Source organism: Aedes albopictus, chromosome 3 (genome assembly GCF_035046485.1).
Source record: "Aedes albopictus strain Foshan chromosome 3, AalbF5, whole genome shotgun sequence".
Lineage (NCBI taxonomy): Eukaryota > Metazoa > Arthropoda > Insecta > Diptera > Culicidae > Aedes > Aedes albopictus.
Window position 1 is genome coordinate 29,770,488 of NC_085138.1, and position 20,777 is coordinate 29,791,264.

Consider the following 20,777-nt stretch of genomic DNA (forward strand, 5'->3'; position numbering starts at 1 on the left):
CACACACATACGTATTAAAAAATTGATCAAATCTACACACATTTAGATCGATGATTAAAACTTCAATCGCTGGAGATTTTTTTTTATGGCGCTATACGGGATGAAGGCATCGGAAGCTATGAGAGGCAGTCATAGATTGAAAATGATACATTTATAACTGATTGTACGACACTGCCAGAAGCTGCGATTTTGAAAAGTTGGCTGCACTGATACGAAAAAAAAGTTGTACATAGGCGTAGCTACAAATGTGGTTTAAAAATTAACTTTTTTAATGCTAATACATACTATCTACAAGCCTACTTTCTGACTATAAGAATTTGAGACTGGTAATGAAGAATAAAACATTGAGCGGGAAAGTTTAACCAATGAGTGCTTGTAAATACACCTAGACAGATAGAAAAGACATCATTTTAACACAAAAAGGATTTTCCATGGAATTGTAATTTCGTTGATTATTCTTATTCTATCCAAGTATCGCCCCTAACAGTAAATAATAGAAAAAATGTGCTTTTATAAAATCGGTTTCCCAGAAAATTTGGTGCAAGGAGTCAAACCAGAATCGAATAAACATTCGAAACGCAGTTCGGAATGTGCGAAAAAAGAAAATCGAGACGAAACGTTCAAACTAGACGGTAGAGGGACACCGCGAGGACCCGAATGGGAATTCCAACCCTCTGGTGTCCACATTTTCTAACCTGAATTCAGTTCGCGCACCAGAGAGCTCATAGCCGAGGAAACCGAATCGGCCGCATAGTGCAAATCGTTCCTCCCGGAAGAGGACGGGCCGGAAGCGGGACCACCGGTGGCACTGGCGGACGACGGCCGACCCATGATCGGATTATGGACTCCATCTGTGGGAAGGGAGGGTAGTTTTTGACGATTCTTTTGTAGAAATAGGATAAGTGTACCTGTTATGATAAAAATTACTCAATTTTAAAACACTTTCGTAGATATACCCTAGTATACCGATATTTTTCAAAAATACCATTGACTTTGAAAGTCTTAAGTTTAAAATCAATTATTTGGCTTTCCATGACAAAATAGAGTTTCACGTTACACAAAGTTCAGATGAAGTTCCGAGCATAAATTTCTGGCTGTTCCCGTGTCAATAAAATAAACATGATTTCATGAAAAAAAAATGGAATCTATGGAGTATAGAGAAAAAAAAACCTTCAATGTGGATCCTAAGCACCTGATATTATTTTCAACCTCTAGTTTAGTAAAACTTTGATACTATCGTTATATTTTGATTCGTATAGATGCAATGCATCTATAATGAGTGAAAAAAAGGAATAACTACTCAATAAGAATAAAAAATGACAGTCAGATGACATCATATAGTTTACTAGAGATCATTTTCGATATCTTGGTGCACCAAAGAGCATATATCTCTCCGTTTATCTATTTTTCTCGTGCTGGAAGAAGATTCCCTATAGAAATTCCTGGAGAAGTTCTTGGAAATCACAGAACATATCTGTGAAGTAATCCCGGAAGAAATCCCGTACAGAATACCTTTAGAAATACAAAAAAAGGGGAACAAATTGAAGGGAGCCCAGCAGGTATCATGGCACGAATACCTAAAAGAATTCTGTCAAGATTCCCTGAAAGAATCTTTGCAAGAATACCAGGACGAATCTCTGAAGAAATCCTGAAAGAGTATCCCCTAAAAGAACCTGTTTTGAAATCCCAGAGGGATCCTTGAAGAAATTCCAGCAGTAATCCCTGAAGCAATAGTGACTATAGCACTTGAGGAATTCCTTACTAGATTTTCTAAAGCGATCTCGGCAGAAATATCTGAAGGAATCCCGGGAGGATTCCCCAAAGGAATCATGAGTGGAATATTTGGAAGAATCCTGAGGGGTGTCTCGCATGGAAGTTGAGCAGGAATCACTGAAAGAATCATAGAAAAATCTTGGAAGGATTTGCTGGAGAAATCCCGAGAGGAATCTCTGGAAAAAAATCCTGGAAAGAATCTTTCATAAAATACCAGCAAGAATGCTTGCACGAATATCTAGAGGAATTTCACTAGGATTCTCTGAAGATTTCTTGGGAGATTTATTAGAGGAATCATAACAGGAATCCCGACTGGAAGCTGAGCAGAAATCTCTGAAAGAATCATAGGAGAAATCTCGGAAGGAATTGTTGATGAAATCCCTGAAAAACCTCGGGAGCATTTTTTTTTCAGGAATCCCAAAAGGAATTCCGGCACGAACACTCAAAAGAACCCCTCCAGGATTGCCTGAAGATTTCTCGGCAGGAATCTATATTTTTCACATTACTTTTCGGGAGGAACCCTAGCAGGGATCCTTAGCGAAATCCCAGAAAGAATCTTGGAAGGAATTCCAGCAGGAATCCCCGATGAAATGCCGACTAGTATACATAAAGCAGACTTTGCAGAAATCCCTGAAGAGATCGCAGGCAGAATAGCTACGATAATTCTGGAAGAAACATCTTTAGGAATCCTGGGAAGAGTCTGGAGAGGAATGCCTGAAGAAATCCCAGAAAAAAATCCTGATGGTATCTCGAGAAAATCTCATCTCATCTTATTCTATCTGATCTCACCTCACCTCATCCCATCTTATCACCCTACTCTCTACCCCAATCGTCTGCACCTTACCGTCTTCCCTACCCTCTACCTACCCTAATCCTCAACCATACCCCATAGCCTAACCCTCCACTATACGCTTTATCCTAACCCTCGATTCTACCGTCTATCCTTCCTTACCATAACAATCTACCTTATTCTCTACCCTATCGTTTATCCTGCCAGTGGCGTTATGGTCGTGATTTTTTCGGCAGACAAGTTCGCAGATTGTGAACGATCCTCGGTACCCAAGTATGTAATTTTTTATTGGTCCTCCTCTGTCACATCGGTGTAACACGCTAAATCGAATTTACACAAATGACAAATTACGCAGAAAAATATATACTGTAATGAATATTTTTGAGTACCCGATTGGACACACAATTCAATGGTTTTCTTCGGTATTTTAACCCTCTAATACCCACATTTTTGATTTTGATCTAAATATCATTTTTCGTCATCTAAAATCGATTTAAACATGTTTTGGAAGATGATTCTTTTTAATTCTCGATTTCGTGAATTTCAGTTTTTGATTTTTCTTATTTTTATTTTTGAACATCCCCACACTTTTATATTTTTCCTAGAAGCCAATTTGGAGAACGGATTTTTTGAGATGAAAACATTTTGAGATTTTATGATAATTGTTGAAATTTTATTATTTTAAATTTTTTTCACAGAAAATTTTATTTTCCGTGTAATTTTAAGGAAAATAATTTAAGAGTGTATTCGATTCCCTTAAACTATTAAACAAGGATAGAATGATTTGGGAAAAATTTAAAATATGTTATTTGTAGCGATTCAATACAAAATAAACAATGACTTCTAAAAGGTAACTAAAACATCAATTTTTCAATGATTTAAAAAAAAAATGTAAATACGCTTTAAAATACACCAAAAATCATTTTAAGATATACAGAACAGTCCTAAATAGCAGCCAAAAATATAAAAATTTGATTTTCCACGAAACAAAAATTACAAAAATGCTCAAACTATACCCCGTCTAAAGGCGGGATTGGGTATTAGAGGGTTAAGGTTAGTCTATGATCCTTTCACCGTACTCTCTACCCTTACTCCTCGCCCTACCCTCTACGCTATCTTCCATCTTACCGTCTACTCTAACTCTCTATCCAACCATCTACCCAGCCTCTACTCTACAATAACCCCCAAAATTATCTGCTACCCTACTCTAACACAACCCTCTACCTTAACTCTCCACTCTACCCTCTAACCTAACCCTCTTCTCTATCCTCTACCGAACCTTTCACCCTAACCCTTTATCCTACAGTCTACTCTATCCTCTACCCTACCCCCTACTCTACCACACGCTCTATCCTCTACCTGATTCTCTACCCTTTGCCCAAACCCTAACCTTCTACCCTATTCTCTACTCGACCCTCAACCCTACCGTCTTCTCTACCATCTACCCCATCCTCTACCGAACCTCTATCCTGTTGTCTATCCTACCTTCTACCCTTACGTTTCCTATAAAACAATATTCCAGATGGACGCGGATGAATGTGGGAGTTCAACTTCAACCAGAAATTCTTCCACTAGGGTTTCTCTAGAAATTCCGACGGGGTTTCTTTCTGGAACTCCTTTAGTGGTAACTCTTTTAATACCTTCCAGAATTTATAAAAAGCTCCTTTTGTATTTTTACGGAATTTTCTTATTTTTCCTCTTTAGATTTCTCCCGGAGGCTCTTTTGATAGTGTACCTTTTTTCAAGTTTAAAGGGTGATACGGTCAAAATTTGGTCACACCATTTTTTTCATAACTTCAGACTGCGTGCACCAAAACAGCTGATTTTTGGACCAGTAATGCTACATTATATGTAGCTTATACCATAAAATTTTCATCAAAATCAATTAAGTATTGGATGATATATAGATAAAACCATCGACCTACCTTTTTAAAATTTTGTACAAAGGCGCTCCATAGTAAATTTTCGGAAATTTAAGGTCAGTAAAGCACAATTTTGTTTATAGAACTACCAATACTGCTCCGATTTTTATCAAAATTTTACAGTATAATACTAGTATGAAAATATGTTCCTAGTAAAATTTTGAGCCATTTTGTATGAATACTTTCAAAGTTGTAGCAGTTGGAATATGAAAAAAAACTGATCGGGTGCCACTCAAGCAAATATAACTTTGTAACGGCTGGATCAAATTGAATGAAATTTTTACACAACATTTTGATATGCATACTTTACATACAGAAAAATTTTCATTGAAATCGGTTAAGTATCTCTGGCTCTATAAATAAAACAGTAAAAATGTGTTTTTATTTGTGCAAAAAATTTTAAAATTGCAGATCTCAGAGTTCAACAATATCTCCGCAAATACTAGACCGATTTTGATGAAAATGTTGTGGTACAAGCTACATATAATGTACCATTACTAATCCAAAAATCAGCTGTTTTGGTGTACGCAGTCTAAGGTTATGAAAAAAATTGTGTGACCAAAATTTGACTTGACTTGACAAAATTTGACAAAATTTGACCACCTAAACAAATATAACTTTGTAACGGCTGGATCAAATTGAATGAAATTTTACACAACATTTTGATATGTATACTTTACATACAGAATTTTTTTTTACTGAAATTGGTTCAGTATTTCTGGCTCTAGAAATAAAAGAGTAAAAATGTGTTCTTATTTTTTAATCCTTTTTGTACAAAATTTTAAAATTGCAGTTTTCAGGATTCACAATATCTCCGCAAATACTAAACCGATTTTGATGAAAATTGTATGGTATAAGCTACATATAATGTTCCATTACCGGTCCAAAAATCAGCTGTTTTGGTGTACGCAGTCTCAAGTTATGAATCAAATTGTGTGACCAAATTTTGACCGTATCACCCTTTAGAGCCAATCTTTCCGGGATTGCTCTTTGAGAATCATTGTCGTAGCTAGGATTTTTTTCTGGAGGGGGGCCAGGGGGGCTGACTTGATATTATTTTTAAGCGGGATGGGCACCCGATATGTGAATATGCCTGACATGTCTTCGGGGTTTTGACCTGGGGTATCTTAAGAGGTTCCTCCTCTTCGAGGTTTCCTTCACAAATTTCCCCAGAGTTCCTTCAAGGTATTTCTGCAGGTATTCCTCCAGCGATTTCAACAGGGATTTCTCCATATATTTCTTCCAGAATTCCTCTAGGGATTGACCCAATAATACCATCTTGAATGATTCGAAGTATGTCTGCAGGAATGTATTGAATAAAAAAAATACTAGAATTAAAAATAATCCAGGAATTGCTTGAAAAATTTGTACAAAAATTCCTCCTGGAATTTTCCTAGGGATTTCTCCGGAAATTCTTCCAGGGTTTCATTCAGGAATTCCTCCAGAAATTATTTCATGGATATTTTCCCAAGAACTCCTGTAAGGATTTCTCCAGGAATTCTTCCCAGGTTTCCGACAGGAATTTTTCCAGAAGTTCTTCCAAACATTCCTCCTGAGGTTCCTGCACAAACTGCTTCAGGGATTTTTCCAAGAATTCCCCCAGGAATTATTTCAAGAGTTTCTCTAAAAATTTCTCTAAGGTCTTCTCCAGGAATTCCTCAAAAGGTTTCTTCAGATTTACCCCAGGAATTTCTTCAGACATTCCAGCATTTCATCCAAGCATTTTCCCGGGAGTTCCTTCAGGAATTCCACCAAAAATTTCTTCAAGAATTGAACCAGGATTTTTTTTTTTCGGAAATTTCTACAGCAATTCCTCCAGGAATTTCACCAAGAATTCCTCTAGGGATTAATCTAGGGATTCTTCCTGGGTTTCCGACAGGAATTTGTCCAGAAGTTCCTCCGGGCATTCCTTCTGAGGTTCCTCCAGAAATTGCTTCAGGGATGTTTCAAAGAGTTCTCCCAGGGATTCTTCCAAGAATTTATCTAGAAATTTCTCTAAGGATTCCTCCTGGAATTCTTCTAAAGGTTTCTTCTCAATTTTCTTCCAGGGAGTCCTCTTAGAATTCCTCTAAAAAATCCTCCAGGATTTCTTCCAGGGTTTTCTCCAAGAATTCATACAGGAATTTCTCCAAGGAGTCCTGCAGGGTTTTCTTCTAGAACGCTTCCAGGGATTCCTCCACGGATTCATTTAGGAGTTCCTCCATCGATTTCTATAGGAATTCATCTACGGAATTCTTCTAGAGGTCCCTCCCAGAATTCCTCTAAAGATTCCACCAGAAATTCATCTAAGAATTTATCCAGGGATTGTTCCTGGTATTCGTCCAGGACTTTCTCCTGGGATGCCTCCAAGAAATCCTCCAATTATTCCTTCAGAAATTCTTCCAGGATTTCCTCCAGAGATTCAGCTAGGTATTGTTTCAAGGATTTCTCCAGGAATTCCTTCTATGATTCTTCCAGGAATTCGTCCAGAAATTCTTCCAAGAATCCATCCTGATTTTTTTCTAGGAATTCCTCAGGGATTCCTGATGCGATTTCTTCAGTTTTTTCCAGGAATTCTTCCCATAATTATTCTTAGGATTCCCTAAGGAATTGATTCAGGGTTTCCTCCAGGTATACTTTCAGAAATTCCTACAGTGTTTACTCCAGGCATACCTGCAGGAATTTCTCTAGAGATTCCCTCAGAAATTCCAGAGGTTCTTTGGGATGCCCATCAAAGAGTTCCTCCCATTAGCTACGCCAATGTTGAGAATCTTCCTAGACTCCTGCATTCCGACCGATTTCTCCTGGAGTTTTTCACGGCGGGGTTCCTGCTGATTATTTTTCCAGGATTTCTTCCAGAAGTTTTCACATCTTTGAGTTTCTTCTTCGTTTTCTTTTGGAAATTTTCGTGGGATTTCCCCCTGGTTTATCCCGGGATCTCTACAGGAAGGTCTCATAAAATATTGTTCGGATATTGCCACGAAATAGATTTCTTCCAGAGATTTTCGCGGTATTTCACTCAAAGTTCCTTCGGAGTAATTTCTAGGGTTTTTACTAGAGTTCCTCTCGGGAAGCTCTTCCGGAGGTTTTTGCTGAATTGTTCCCTGAGTGCTCCACGGGACTTCTTCCGCTGTTCCATTTGTCATTTCTTCAAGCAATTTCCTCGAGTTTCCTTCTAGAGTTTCTTTCGGGATATCTGCAGGAGTTACCCAAAGGTTCTCGCGGATTTTATCTTGAAATTTCACCTACAATTTATCTTGGAACTTTTCTTAGATGATTCCTTTCTGTGTTGTTCCAGAAGTGTCTCTTAGAGTGTTTCAGGATTTATCCTGGAGTTTCTCCCAAAGTTTTTTTCTTCAGATGACGGATTCTTCCGGAGTTCTATTATAGATTTCTGTGGTAGCTATTGCTGATATTTCTGATGTTATTCTCTCTACTATTTTTATCAGAGGCTTTTCCAGGCTTTTCCTGGTAATGATTTTCAAGAGTTTCTTAGATTGGTCCTTCTGTCATATTTCTTCAAGATTTTCCCGAAATTATTCCCAGAGTTCTTCCTGGCATCCCTACCGGATATTGCCCAGGGCTTCGGGGTGATTTCTCAAATTGTTGCTCCCGGAGATCTTGATTTGGTTTTTCGTATGTTTTGCTCTGAATACTTTCTGGGATAACCTACCAAATTCCTTATGGGAAATTCCCGGAGAAATATCGAAAGGAATGTTGGTAAAATCCCACAAGAAACTCAATAAAGGCTATTGGTAATATCCCGAGCGGAACTTCGGAAGAAATGCCAAGAAAAATAGGGATTTCACGAACAATTTTCCGGGAGTGATCCCGAGAGGAAGTATTAAGAAAAATCCGGAAGGCACTCTGAAAACTTCCCGGGAGAAATCTCACGAGGAATTCAAACAGAAATCTCGGAAAACTACTTAAAAGAAATCTTACGAAGAGCTTTAGCAGGAATAGGTTTTTATAGAATTTTTCTAGGAGTTATTTCCGGAATTTATTTTGATTCCTAGGCATTTTCTTACTGGTTTTCCGGAACCCCCTAGAAATTTCAACGTAATCTTTACCACGTTCCTAAACGGCCTCTACCTTGGAGTTTCTCATGGAATTTCTCCAATATTTGCGGAACTTTTCCAGAAGTTCATCGTGAGACTTCGCTCAGAGTTCCTTCAGAGATTTCTTGCGGATATCCATCCAGGAACTGTCTCAAATATTTCTCCTGGAATTGTTACCAGAATTTAGCCTTAAGTTCTAGTTTTTCTGGGAAATCCTCGTGGGACAATCTTATGGATTCTTCTTCTTCTTATTTTTGACGAAACGTTCCAACTGGGAGGAAGTCTGCTTCACAGCTTCCTTTAAAAATCCAATACAAAAAGTTCCTGGAACGACCGGGAATCGAACCCTGCGTCCTCTGCAAGATCTTGCTGAATACCCGTGCATGGATGAGCTCGAAACAGAGGTCGTAGGTGGTAAACAGCGTTGGCGAGTGCATTTTTCTATCAGAGAGGACTTGGTGATTACTCATTGGTACGTTGGCAGGCGACACACTTAGTTGAGAGAATATGTACGGAGGAAGGCAAATTAGTCGCTGTAGTGACGTGATTACCCAGATATTTTAGCAGTTGCGGCGTAGGTGGTGTGCAGAGCAGCAGGTAGCTATGCCGGGTAAATAGCTAGATCGAGATGATATTGCATTGGCTCTCTCCGCGAAATAATACCATATGGTGGCTCCGAAGAGGAGCCTCGCTGATAGGCCATGTGTTCAAGAGCATAGCAGGTATCAGAAGGCCGACAACAGAGGCACGAAATCCTCCATTAGACTCCATTAGACGATGACATTGTGCAGGAAATTATGTATATACGGAAGTGTAATTCGAAAGTGTCTATGGTTTTCGTATGCGTCGAAGTTTGTTTCTACGCATTGCAAAGGAGATGCATCGTTCAAAAGCCGAATGCTACGGGCAAGCTAGACTTACCTAGAGAAATTCCGAAGAACATTTCGTGGTACTTCCAGAGGATTCTGAAGGAATCCCTGCGTGTGCTGCAGCAGGAATCCTTGAAGGAATCCCAGAAAGATCTCCTGCAAATTTCTCTGAAAAACTCCTGGAGCAATCTGTGAAGGAGATCCTGATAGAATTCCGGGAAAAACCCATGGAGGAATCATCGAAGGAACTCATAAAGGAATTCCTGATAGAACTTCTGGAGAAATAACGAAACAAAATGCAAGTGGAATCCCTGGATAAACTTAGAAAGAAACCCTTGAAGGATTTCTTGCAAGAATTCCTGATGGAATCCCTGAAGGAGTTCCTGGAATGTTTTTTTTAGGAAACCATGAGGGAGCTCCTGGAGGAGTCTTTGAAGAATTTCTTAAAAAATATTTAGAACATTGCAAGGAAAATCTCTCCAGCAATTTAAATGGAATCCTTGAATGAACTACAGAAGAAATATCTTAGGGGTTTTCTAAAGGAAACCCTGAAGCTAATCCGGATTGAAATTCTGAAGCAATCGCTGATAAATTTTAAGCAGAAATTCCTGGAGGAATCCCTGAAAGACTTGCTTTAGGAACCCCAGATGGTGTTTCTGGAGAAAACCCTGCGGGAGTTGTTGAAAAAGTTCTTGAAGGAACTCCTGGAACAATCTCTGAAAAATTTCTGAAAGAATCCCTGAAGAAATGCTTGAAGGTGTTCTTGGAGAAATCCCTCAAGGAATTCCAGAAATAATAAATTAAGGAATTCAAGGATAAATCCTTGAAGAAATTGTTCGAGGAATCCCTGAAAAACTTGCAGAATAAACTCCTGATGGAATTCTCGAAGAAATCCCTAATAAGTTTTCCGGAGGAATTCCTGAATGCATTCCGGAAGAACCCCTTTTCGAAGCTTTTGAAAATCCCTGAAGAAACCTGTGAATGAACCCCTGAAGAAGCTCAAAAAACTTGCTGGATGAATCCTTGAAGAAATTCCAGGAGAAAATCCGGAAAGAGTTCTTAGAGAAATCCCTGAGAGTGATTCTGGAGAAATCCCTGAAGGAGTTCCTGGAGAAATCTCTGAAGAGTACCAGAAGAAATCCCTGCAGGAGTATCTGAAAAATCTTTCCAGCAATTTAAGGAGAAATTTCTCCAGCAATTTCAGAAGAAATCTTTTAAATTATAACCAGAAAAAACATCTGGAGAAATCCCTGAAGGGAGTTCCTGAAAGAATCTCTCCAGAAAATCCGAAAAATTTCCTTAAGAAACTACAAACGAGTCTCCAGTTTGCCTAGTGATTAAGGCTATGGATCGCCAATCCGAAGACGGCGGGATCAATTCCCGTTCCGGTCGGGAAAATTTTCTCGAATCCTTGGGCAGAGTGTATGATTGTGATTTCCTCACGATATATAAATTCATGCTATGGCAGGCAAAGAAAGCCCTTCAATTAATAACTGTGGAAATGCTCAACAGAACACTAATTTGAAGAGAGGCAGGCCAACGTATAGCCATACAGAAGAAGATTTTTTTCTTTGGTTTGTATTTATGTGTATTTTAACTAAAGCTAATTCTACACTTACAGAAGAAGAAGAAGAAGAACTACAGGCGAAATACCTCTAGGAATTCCAAGAGAAATTCTTGAAGAAATTCCTGGCAATATCCTTTAAGAAGTTCCTAGAAACAGTTCTAGGAGAAGTCCCTCAAGTAGTTCCTGTAAAAATCCCCGAGAGAATTTGAAAAAAAACTCCCAGAAGGAGTTCCTAGACTAATCCTTGAGAAGCAATCTCTAAAAAAAATCCACGAATAATCCCTGAAGAAATTTCTATATAAATCATAGAATCCCACTCCCGGCAAACTCAGAAAATGTGAGTTCTTCCCTTGGAAGCTCCCGAGGGAGGGAAGCTGGGTCCCGAGGTGAACAAGCCATGAGTTGAAAATCTCGTTAATAAAGGCAAAAAACGTAGAAAAGTTCCTAACATAATTTCTGGATAAATCACTGAAGGGGGTACTTTAGGAATAACGCTGAGAAAGAAATCCCTCAAGGAATTCCAGGAAAAAATCTTACAGCCAATTCAAGGAGTTACCCCTTTAGGAGTTGCTGAATGAATCCTTGAAGCGTTCCTACAGACATTCTAGGAGGAGTTCCTAGAGAAATCTCTGAAGGGGTTCTTGGAAAGTTCCTGGAAAAATCCATGAAGGAACTCCTGGAGATTTCTCTGAAGGAGTTAGAGAAGAAATTTCTAAATGAGTTCGTGGAGAAATCATTGATGGAGTTCTTCGAAAAATCCCTCAATGGTATCCAGGAAAATCCCTGAAGAAATTCCTGGGGAAATTTAATAAATAATTTCTAGAGAAGTACCCGAAGAATCCCTGGAGAAGCAACTAAAAAGTTTTCAGAGGAATCCTTGAAGAATTTTATGAAGAAATCCCTGGAGTTGCAGGAAAATTCCTTCAGGAATTCCTTAAAAGTACCTGGAGAAATCCATGAAGAAATGTTTGAAAAGGTTTCTGGAGGAGTTCCTGGAGGAGTTCCTTGAAAAACCCATAATGGAGTTCTTGGTGGAATCCATGAAGCAGTTCCTAGAGAAATCCATGAGTTAGTTGTTAGACAAATCCCTAAAGAAATTTGAGAAGAAATTTTCGAAGCAGTTTCTGGAGATATCTGTCTAATAATTCCATGCGAAATCCATGGAGAAATCACTGAAGGGTTTTCTGGAGCAATTCATGGAGGAGTTTATGAAGAATTTCGGAGAAAATCACAGAAAGAAAAGAAGGAATTCTTCCAGGAATCCCTGAATAGTTCCTGGAGAAATTCCCGGAAGTGTCTTACAACAAATTCAAGGAGACCCCTGCAGCTGTTGCTGGAAGAATCCTTGAAGCGTTCCTGGAGAAATTCTTGGACGAGTTCCTAGAAAAATCTCTGAAGGGATTCCTGGAGAGTTCCTGAAAAAAACCATGGAGGAATTCCTGGAGATATCTCTGAAGGAGTTTGAGAAAAAAATTCTAAATGAGTTCATGGAGAAATCCTTGATGGGGTTCATGGAATCCCTCAATGGTATTCAGAAAAATCCCTGAAGAAATTCCTGGAGGAATTTAATAAAGAATTTCTAGAGAAGTACCCAAAAAATCCCTGGAGAAACCACTGAAAAAGTTACTGGAGGAATCCTTGAAGAATTTTATGAAGAAATCCCTTAAGGAGTTGCAGGAAAAATCCCTGGAGTTGCAGGAAAATTTCTGCAGGAATTCCTAAAAAGCCCATGAAGAAATCCATGGAAAAATATTTGAAAAGGTTCCTGGACGATTCCCTGAATGAGTTCCTTCAAAAACCCATAACGGAGTTTTTGGAGAATCCATGAAGGAGCCCATATAGCCGAGGCGGTAAACGCACGGGTATTCAGCATGACCATGCTGAGGGTGACGGGTTCGATTTTCGGTCGGTCCAGGATCTTTTCGTAAAGGAAATTTCCTTGACTTCATTGGGCATAGAGTATCTTCGTGCCTGCCACACGATATACACATGCAAAATGGTCATTGGCAGAGGAAGCTCTCAGTTAAAAACTGTGGAAGTGCTCATTGAACACTAAGCTGAGAAGCAGGCTTTGTCCCAGTGATGACGTTACGCCAAGAAGAGGAGAGGATGAAGGAGTTCCTGGACAAATCCCTGGAGGAATTTGAGAAGAAATTTCCGAAAGAGTTTCTAGAGAAATCTCTCTAACAATATCAATGAAGGAGTTTATGAAAATTCTGGAACCCTGATAATTTGCTAGAGAAATTACTGGAACTGTCCTTGGAGAAATCCTTGAAGAATTTTAGAGAAATCCTTGAAGAAATTTTAGAAAAACAATTTCTTGGTTTGGAAAAAAAATATTGAAGAAATTCCTGGGAGAATAACAGAAGCAGTTTGTGGAGAAATCTCTGAAGGAAAGCTGGAGGAATCTCCGATGAAACTCCTGGGGAAACCATGAAACTAGATCAGTGATTTTCAACCGGGGGGAATTCCCCCCTAGGGGGAATTTCGTCCTCCTAGGGGGGGGGGAATGGTCCACCCAAGAATATTATTTTATTTTCATCAATATTCAGCACATTCATTGTCACGCACTTGCTTCCAAGACGCTATCAACATCAGCGATGCTTTTGGATTGAATAACAGTTTTAAATTTTGTGAAATCAAAACTTTTTACCAAAAATGGATTCTAATCATCAAATGGTTTTATATCACACCAACACAACGTACGTTGATTCTCGAAAGGAAATCTTTTTCTGATCTCTAAATTTTGAAAAGATTCTTCAAATCTAAATCTAAATGGAAGGCTTTACTTGAATTTCAACTAAACGCGAACTTTTGGATGTGGTGAGCAGTCCTCATTGTTTTCAACAGTTTTTTACTGAAATTTGCGAGCAATTGAACAAGCACAATTTAAAGCTTCAAAGGAAGCAAGAAAACCATTTGAGGATTCTATCAATGCGTTTTCAGGTATATGTTCAAAACAATAAATTCTTTTACTAACTTTTTTTTGTAAATGATTACATTTGTTACCGACAATCAAAAAATACTGTTATCTATGTTTTTTGCTTGTCGATGACAAATAAGTTCATTTTCAAAAAAAATGTAGCGGAATTCATTGTTTTGAAATTGTTCGAACAAGGGGGGAATGCGATTAGGGAAAATTCCAAAGGGGTGCACAGACTGAAAAAGGTTGATAACCACTGAACTGGATGGATCCCTTACTGGAGGAATTCAGGAAGAAATTCTTAGGAGAATCTCCGAAGGAACTTCTAAAGGAATCCTTGACTTAACGCCAGAAGAACATACTAACAGAACTTCTAGAGGAATGTTTGAAGGAACTACTGAATGGATCTCTGAATGAATTCCTGAATCACTGAAGAACTTTGTGAATCAAACTTTAATGGGGGAGTCATTGAAGAATTTTCAGGAGGAATATCTGAATGAGCTCCAGGAGAAATCCCAGACGGAGCTTTAAAAGGAATTCTTGAAGAAAAATCTTGGAGGAATCACTGAAGAAGTTCCTGGAGTAATCCGAGAAAAGAATCATGGAGGAATCTCTGAAGAAACTACAAGAGAAATCTCTGTATCATTTTGTTGGGTTCTACGTTATGAAGTGGGTTGTCAATGTTGATTTACTCACGCATTGGTGGGCATCGTCTTATAGAGTGGGTAGATATGTGCATTAGTTCCCTCTTCGAAGACATACCGTATGGTGGCTCCAGTGAGGATTATGGTCTGTGTTCAAGGGGGCAATCGGCGATGGCCATTGCCACATTACCTCAACATCTGTAGTGCTTCAAGACGCCTGGGTGTTTGTTACCCCCGTGTTTGAGTTCCGTTACGATTCAGGATCTTTTCGTTATTAAAAGGTGCTGACTTCCAGAAAGGTTTAAGTCAATAACTGTGAACGGAGCCATACAACACTAAACTGTGTAACAGGCTCTGTCCTAGCAATGAACAGAAAGAAGTGGAAGGACAGTAAAAATCTACAATCGTTGGCATAACTGGTACACTTGCCCTACCTGAAATAATCGTTTAATTTGTAAAAAAGACTGGCTTTCGAACTGAAGCGCACGCCCCAAGCTGACACCGAGAAGACCATCCTATGTATTACGAAATTAAGCACTAATTACAGTTAACTCACAATGGAATGTACACGTGTAGCGTAAAGCCATTATCATAGCCAATAGAATGAAACTGATTTGGCACAAGAAACTTAAAGCAAAAACTAAGCTCTAGAAGAAGTTATTTCAACGCTACTCACTGTTGTTTCCATTGGGAACGTATCCTCGCATGTCCATCGGATGGGGATGGCCCATCATTCCTCCCGGAGGCTCCTGCATGTGACTGTTGAGCATCATTTGCTGCTGTTGCAGTTGCTGCTGCTGAAGTTGTTGCTGCTGGAGTATACTTTGCTGCAGATGAGGTGGCACGTTTGGAGGCATTCCGGGACCCCTCGGCTGACCGGGCATTTGAGGACCTGAGATCATCGAATCAAAGTTAGTGGAGAAGCATGATAGGAACTCCGCGGAATCGTCCTACCTTGTGGAAGCGGTGGGCTCTTACCCGACCGCGGACTAGAATTCGGCGTAGACCGTGGGCTCTGTGTTTGGTGGTTTTTGAGCATTCGCATCAGACCCTCGAGCTGGGCCATCAGTTGCCGTCGGGAGTCCTGCAGTGCTCCCAGATGGCCTTCCAGTTCACCCTTTCGCTGCCGGAGGGCCCGCAGTTCGTTCATCAGAGCTGGGCTCTCCGGTTGCACCTGTTCGGCTTCCTGCTGCCGGCGGAGTTTCTGGATCTCGCGCATGATTTCTTTGTTTTTGGATTCGAGCTGCATGATTAGTTCCCGCTGGGCGCGGGAACTGTCCAAACCTATCTGGACCGGATCCGGGGCTGAACTGCCGGGCTGTGTGAATGAATAAATGACGTAGAAATTAGAGCTTTGAAGGTTGTTTAAAGGATGATATAATGCAGAAAACATACCGTCCGACTTTCTTGAGCAAGTCTCGCAGCGTATCGAGCAATCAGCCTGTGCTCTTCGTCATTCGAATTGGCTCCACCTCGCGTCACTGAGGTACCATTACTGTCCAACGATAGACCGGTGCCCCTGAAGTTCAAAAAACTGTTCCGTTACTCATAACACAATTCCCAATTCCCTAGCTAAAACCACCGACTTACCTCGAATCCAGCGTACTACTCCGGTCGTACATGCCGGGGATCATGCCGCCATCTTGGAAGCCATTGTGCGACGGCAGCGGCGACGGTGGCACAATGTGTGACAGGTTGAGCGTCTTCTCCGGCTGTTCCGGAAACCTCGGTAGCACCTGGTTGGGCTTCTCCGGTACACAGCGGAAGCTCTTCCTCAGCGAGTGACCGATCTGTTTGCTGGGGCTCTTGTAGCTGGAGTACTCTTTGACTTCGTGGTCGTTTTGGTGATTCAGCGATACTCGGCCCTGCCAGAAGCAGTCCTGGCAGAGTTGATAGGCGTGACATCGCTGACACCGGTACCGAAAGCCGGTGAAGTTCTCCCGTAGACAGACGGAGCAGATGGTAGGATGGACAACCGCTTCCACGGTGGCCAGTCTGTGCAGGAGGGGGAGCCACACCAGACATGCTGGACCCGGTTCGGACATCAGGACAGCCATGAAATCGTTGACTGTGATTTTGTTCTCCACCGGGAAGATCTCACTTTCGAGCCCTTCCTGGTAGTGGAATGTGGGCGACTCGAAGACGGCTGCCGGAAGAGCGAGAACCTCCCGCAGGAAGTCTCCGAGCTTCCAGTGGATAAGCTGTCCAGCACCGTCGGAAATTTGCGAGAAGATGTCTGGAGAAATAAGGAAGGGAAATCGAAAGTTATTTAAAAGTTTTGACAGTCATCTAGAATCTAACAGAATTTCGAGCATCCCTTCAGAGATTCAACGGAAACTTTTGTCAGAGATGTCTCCGGGAACTCCCGCAAAGGGTTTCTTAGGAATTCCTCCAGGGATTACTCTAAAGACTCTTTTGGGAATATATTTAGAGATTATTTGAGAATTCTTCTAAAAATTCCTCCTAGAATTCCTCCGGTAATTCCTCAAGGGTTCGGACATTCCACCAAGGTATGCATTATTCTGGAAATTCAAGACATTATTTTGGGGAATCCCTCCAGAAAATAATTAACCCTCTAATACCCAATCCCGCCTTTAGACGGGGTATAGTTTGAGCATTTTTGTAATTTTTGTTTTGTGGATAATCATTTTTTTTATATTTTTTGCTGATACTTAGGACTGTTCTGTATATCTCAAAATAGTTTTTATTGTCTTTCAAAACGTATTTACATTTTTTAAAAATCATTGAAAAATTGATGTTTTAGTGACGGGCTTGGTGGTCTAGTGGCTACCGCTTCTGATTTATATGCAGAAGGTCCTGGGTTCAATCCCTGGCCCGTCCCTTTCCTCCTACTTTGTATCTTTCTATAAACTTTCTCTCTGCTCTCTACATATACAACTCATGTATATAAACATGTTCATAGCCGTCGCTAGAACAGAAACGGGTTGAAAAAGCCGTTTCCCTTCCTTCCAAACTTTCACAGCACAGTGTCACAATCCTATTAGAAAAACGCCTACAAGTTATGCAATCAAGCGAACTGTGCCGCACATCTTCAAAATAATAAAACACACAATTCTATCACCTTCCCCTGGTATCCACAAACCAATGTGTGAACCTTCTGCCAACCCATTCCCACCAACACTCCAACATCCGCATGAGTTTGTGCTGGCGCAGAGGTATATTCGGCCAGATGTGGATACAAACGATTGCAATCATCACTTCCTTACCCCTTCCCCACATTGACCTGCAACCTGACGTGGCAGGCGCCATTGTCGCCTAAAAATAGAAGATCACCAACGCTCACACACTGAAGATGCCTGCTAGTCCCCGGCAGTTATCTCATTGGTCCTTGTGTGAGTGTAGCTGGTCTGGCGATACTGGAGTAGCATCCACGGGCGGTCAATCAAGCTCAAGCTCTCAAGCTCATCATTGAAAAATTGATGTTTTAGTCACCTTTCAGAAGTCATTGATTATTTTGTATTGAATCGCTATAAATAACATATTTTAAATTTTCCTCAAATCAATCTATCATAGTAGAATAGTTTAAGGGAATTGAATACACTCTAAAATTATTTTCCTTAAAATTACACGGAAAATAAAATTTTCCACGAAAAAAATTTAAAATAAATATATTTCAACAATTATCATAAAATCTCAAAATGTGTTCGTCTCAAAAAATCCATATCCCAAATAGGCTTCCAGGAAAAATATAAAAGTGTGATGATGTTCAAAAATAAAAATTAGAAAAATCAAAAACTAAAATTCACAAAATCGAGAATTAAAAAGAATCATCATCCAGAACATGTTTAAATCGATTTTAGATGACGAAAAATGATATTTAGATCAAAATCAAAAATTTGGGTATTAGAGGGTTAAGATATCCTTCAGGGATTTCATCGGAATTAAAAAAAAAAGACACTACACATTACACATTAACATTTCTTTAAGGATTCTCTGGAGTATTTTTCCTGAAATCTTTGGGGAATTTCCGAAGGGATTTGTTAGAGATTTCGTTTAGTTAATCATTTAAGGATTGTATAAAAAAAATCATCAAAAATTCTAGTGAGGATTCCTGCAGAGACTATTTGGCGAATTTTTCAGTGTTTTTTTTTTAATTCCTTCAGAAATCCTTGGGGAATTTCTACAGGGTTCTCTGGAGTTTTTTTTTACAGAAAAACTTTCTCGGTATTCATCAAAACTTGTTCGAGGACTCTTAGAGTAATTATTGCAGAAATTATTACAGTGAATACCTCTACAAATTCATATGGTAATTCTTCTAGGGCATATTTTAGGAATACCTCAAGGCATTCTTTCGTCAGCCCATTCAGAAAATCATAGGAAATTCCTACAAAGACCTCATCGATAAATTTTGCACTTTTGAGATTTTCTCCAGAGCAACTTCCTTGCGGAATTTATCCAAGGATTCTGTTCATCCAGGGATTCCCTCCACTTGGGATTGGTTGAGCAATCTCTTTAGTGATTTTTTTTTCAGAGAATTCCTTCAATGATTCCTTTCGAAGTTATTTCACGAATTTCTTAAACAATTCCTCCAGGAATTTCTTGAATAATTCCTCGAAGAATTTCTTTACTTCTTCCAGGCATTCAAATCGTATTTCTTTCAGAGATTCTTTGTGGAGTTTCTCGAGTGATTAGTAGGAGAATTCTTCCTAAGATTTCTTCAAAAATTTATCCAGGGGTGTCATCAGATATATTTTTTTTCAGAAATTCTTTCGCAAAGCTACATTCCTTCAGAGATTCGTTGGGAAATTTTTCAACATATTTTTTTCGGGAATCCATTTAGAAAATAATTGAAATTTCTCAATTAATTCTTTGTATCTAGAGATTTCTTGAAGAATTAGTTTAGGTATTCTATCGAGAACTCCCCTAGGGATTTCATAAGGAATTTCATTCAGGGATTCCATTGAAAACTTCATTATGACATTTAATTATATATATAAGTATTTGTGAGAAATTTCTCCAGGGGCATTTTCGCGAGCTCCTTCAGTATTTTTTGTGAATTTCGGCAGAGAACTTTTGCAGAGATTCTTTCAAAAATTTATCTAGGGATCCCATCGAGAACTTCTCTCGGTATTCGCCAAAATATCTTCGTAGACTTTCTGAGAAATTTGTCCATGAATTCCTTACATTTTTTTGCAGGGATTTGACGAGGAATAGGGGTAGTCGGGTAATTTGGCCAATGGGGCAATTTGAGCACCACTGGAAAATCACCTAAAACCTAGTAATTTTTGAAAATCCATCTAGGAGCTCCAATACTGGCCTGATATTGAAGCGATTGAAACATTAGAATGAAGTAATTTAGTCTCATAGTAAGGCTGACACAAATTTCGATTTTCTCTAATGTCACCCCCCCCCCCTCGGAAATTTTTGGTCGGAATTCGACATTTTGAGGGGGGATACAAATAAATTATTCATGAAATTTAAAAATTTTAAAGTGAAATTAAAGTCGTCGAGAAAATTTCTTAACAAATCCGATGAGTTTAACGATTTTGCCTAATTGTTTGGGTAATTTTTCATCAAATACATTTATTATTTATCATCCCCCCCCTTGACGAGTCAATGACCAAAGTGACAAAAGAAGAAAATGAGATTTGTTCCGGCCTAAATAAGAAAAATAAAATTTAAAATCGTTGGCCAAATTACCCCGACGAGGGCTGAACGAAAACACCTCATAAGACTTCTTAGATTTAAATACCTTAGATAACTTTCAAATTAGTTCGTTTTCTGTACACTTCAAGTTGATACTATATGACTCCACACCAAGCGAAGCATATTAAGTTTGTATTGCTTTAGGCGATATAAATTCTTCATTGAAAATAGGGTGCTCATATTACCCCAACAGTTCAAAATCGACCCAAAAACAACACTTATTTCAAAAATCATTTTTTGGCATTTAAACACGATTAGACTAAGATATTTTTATGCAACTAGTACAGTATTATCAGAGACATTCTGACCATACGATGTACGAGAGATTCAACGTTGTTTTCTGCATCTTCAATCGGCTTTTGCTTAAAGTGGCCAAATTACCCCGATTTACCCTACCTCTCGAGAGTCTTATAGCAATAATTTCTCAAAAAAATGTTTCAGGAATTACTCTATTTTGAACGAAAAAAATAGGAAATTCGTCCAGAGATTCCATCGGAAACATCTCAAGAGGTACTTTAGAGAATATCTCGAGAGCATTCTTCTTGCGGAATTTCACCAGGTATTCTATCGGGATTTCCTCGGATT

The 20,777-nt window shown here is 39.3% G+C and overlaps 1 protein-coding gene across 13 annotated transcripts in view; it reads right to left on the reverse strand.

Annotated features, from left to right (window-relative positions):
- The window catches only part of LOC115253624 (dystrobrevin beta), a 139,884-nt gene that overhangs the window by 12,987 nt on the left and 106,120 nt on the right, over positions 1-20,777 (reverse strand). For 4 of the 13 annotated variants that reach the window (XR_009999405.1, XM_062860631.1, XM_062860630.1 and 1 more), the window contains exons 4-8: positions 16,116-16,761; positions 15,921-16,059; positions 15,480-15,843; positions 15,202-15,417; positions 696-851 (exon numbers count right to left, since the gene is read on the reverse strand). Coding sequence is in view for 11 of the 13 variants with exons in the window: in XM_062860631.1 (XP_062716615.1) it covers positions 696-851; positions 15,202-15,417; positions 15,480-15,843; positions 15,921-16,059; positions 16,116-16,761 (1,521 nt within the window). In the remaining 2 variants the exon portion in view is untranslated. The remainder of the gene's footprint in view (positions 1-695; positions 852-15,201; positions 15,418-15,479; positions 15,844-15,920; positions 16,060-16,115; positions 16,762-20,777) is intronic. The other 9 variants (XR_009999406.1, XM_029867055.2, XM_029867039.2 and 6 more) reach the window with 3 other exon arrangements.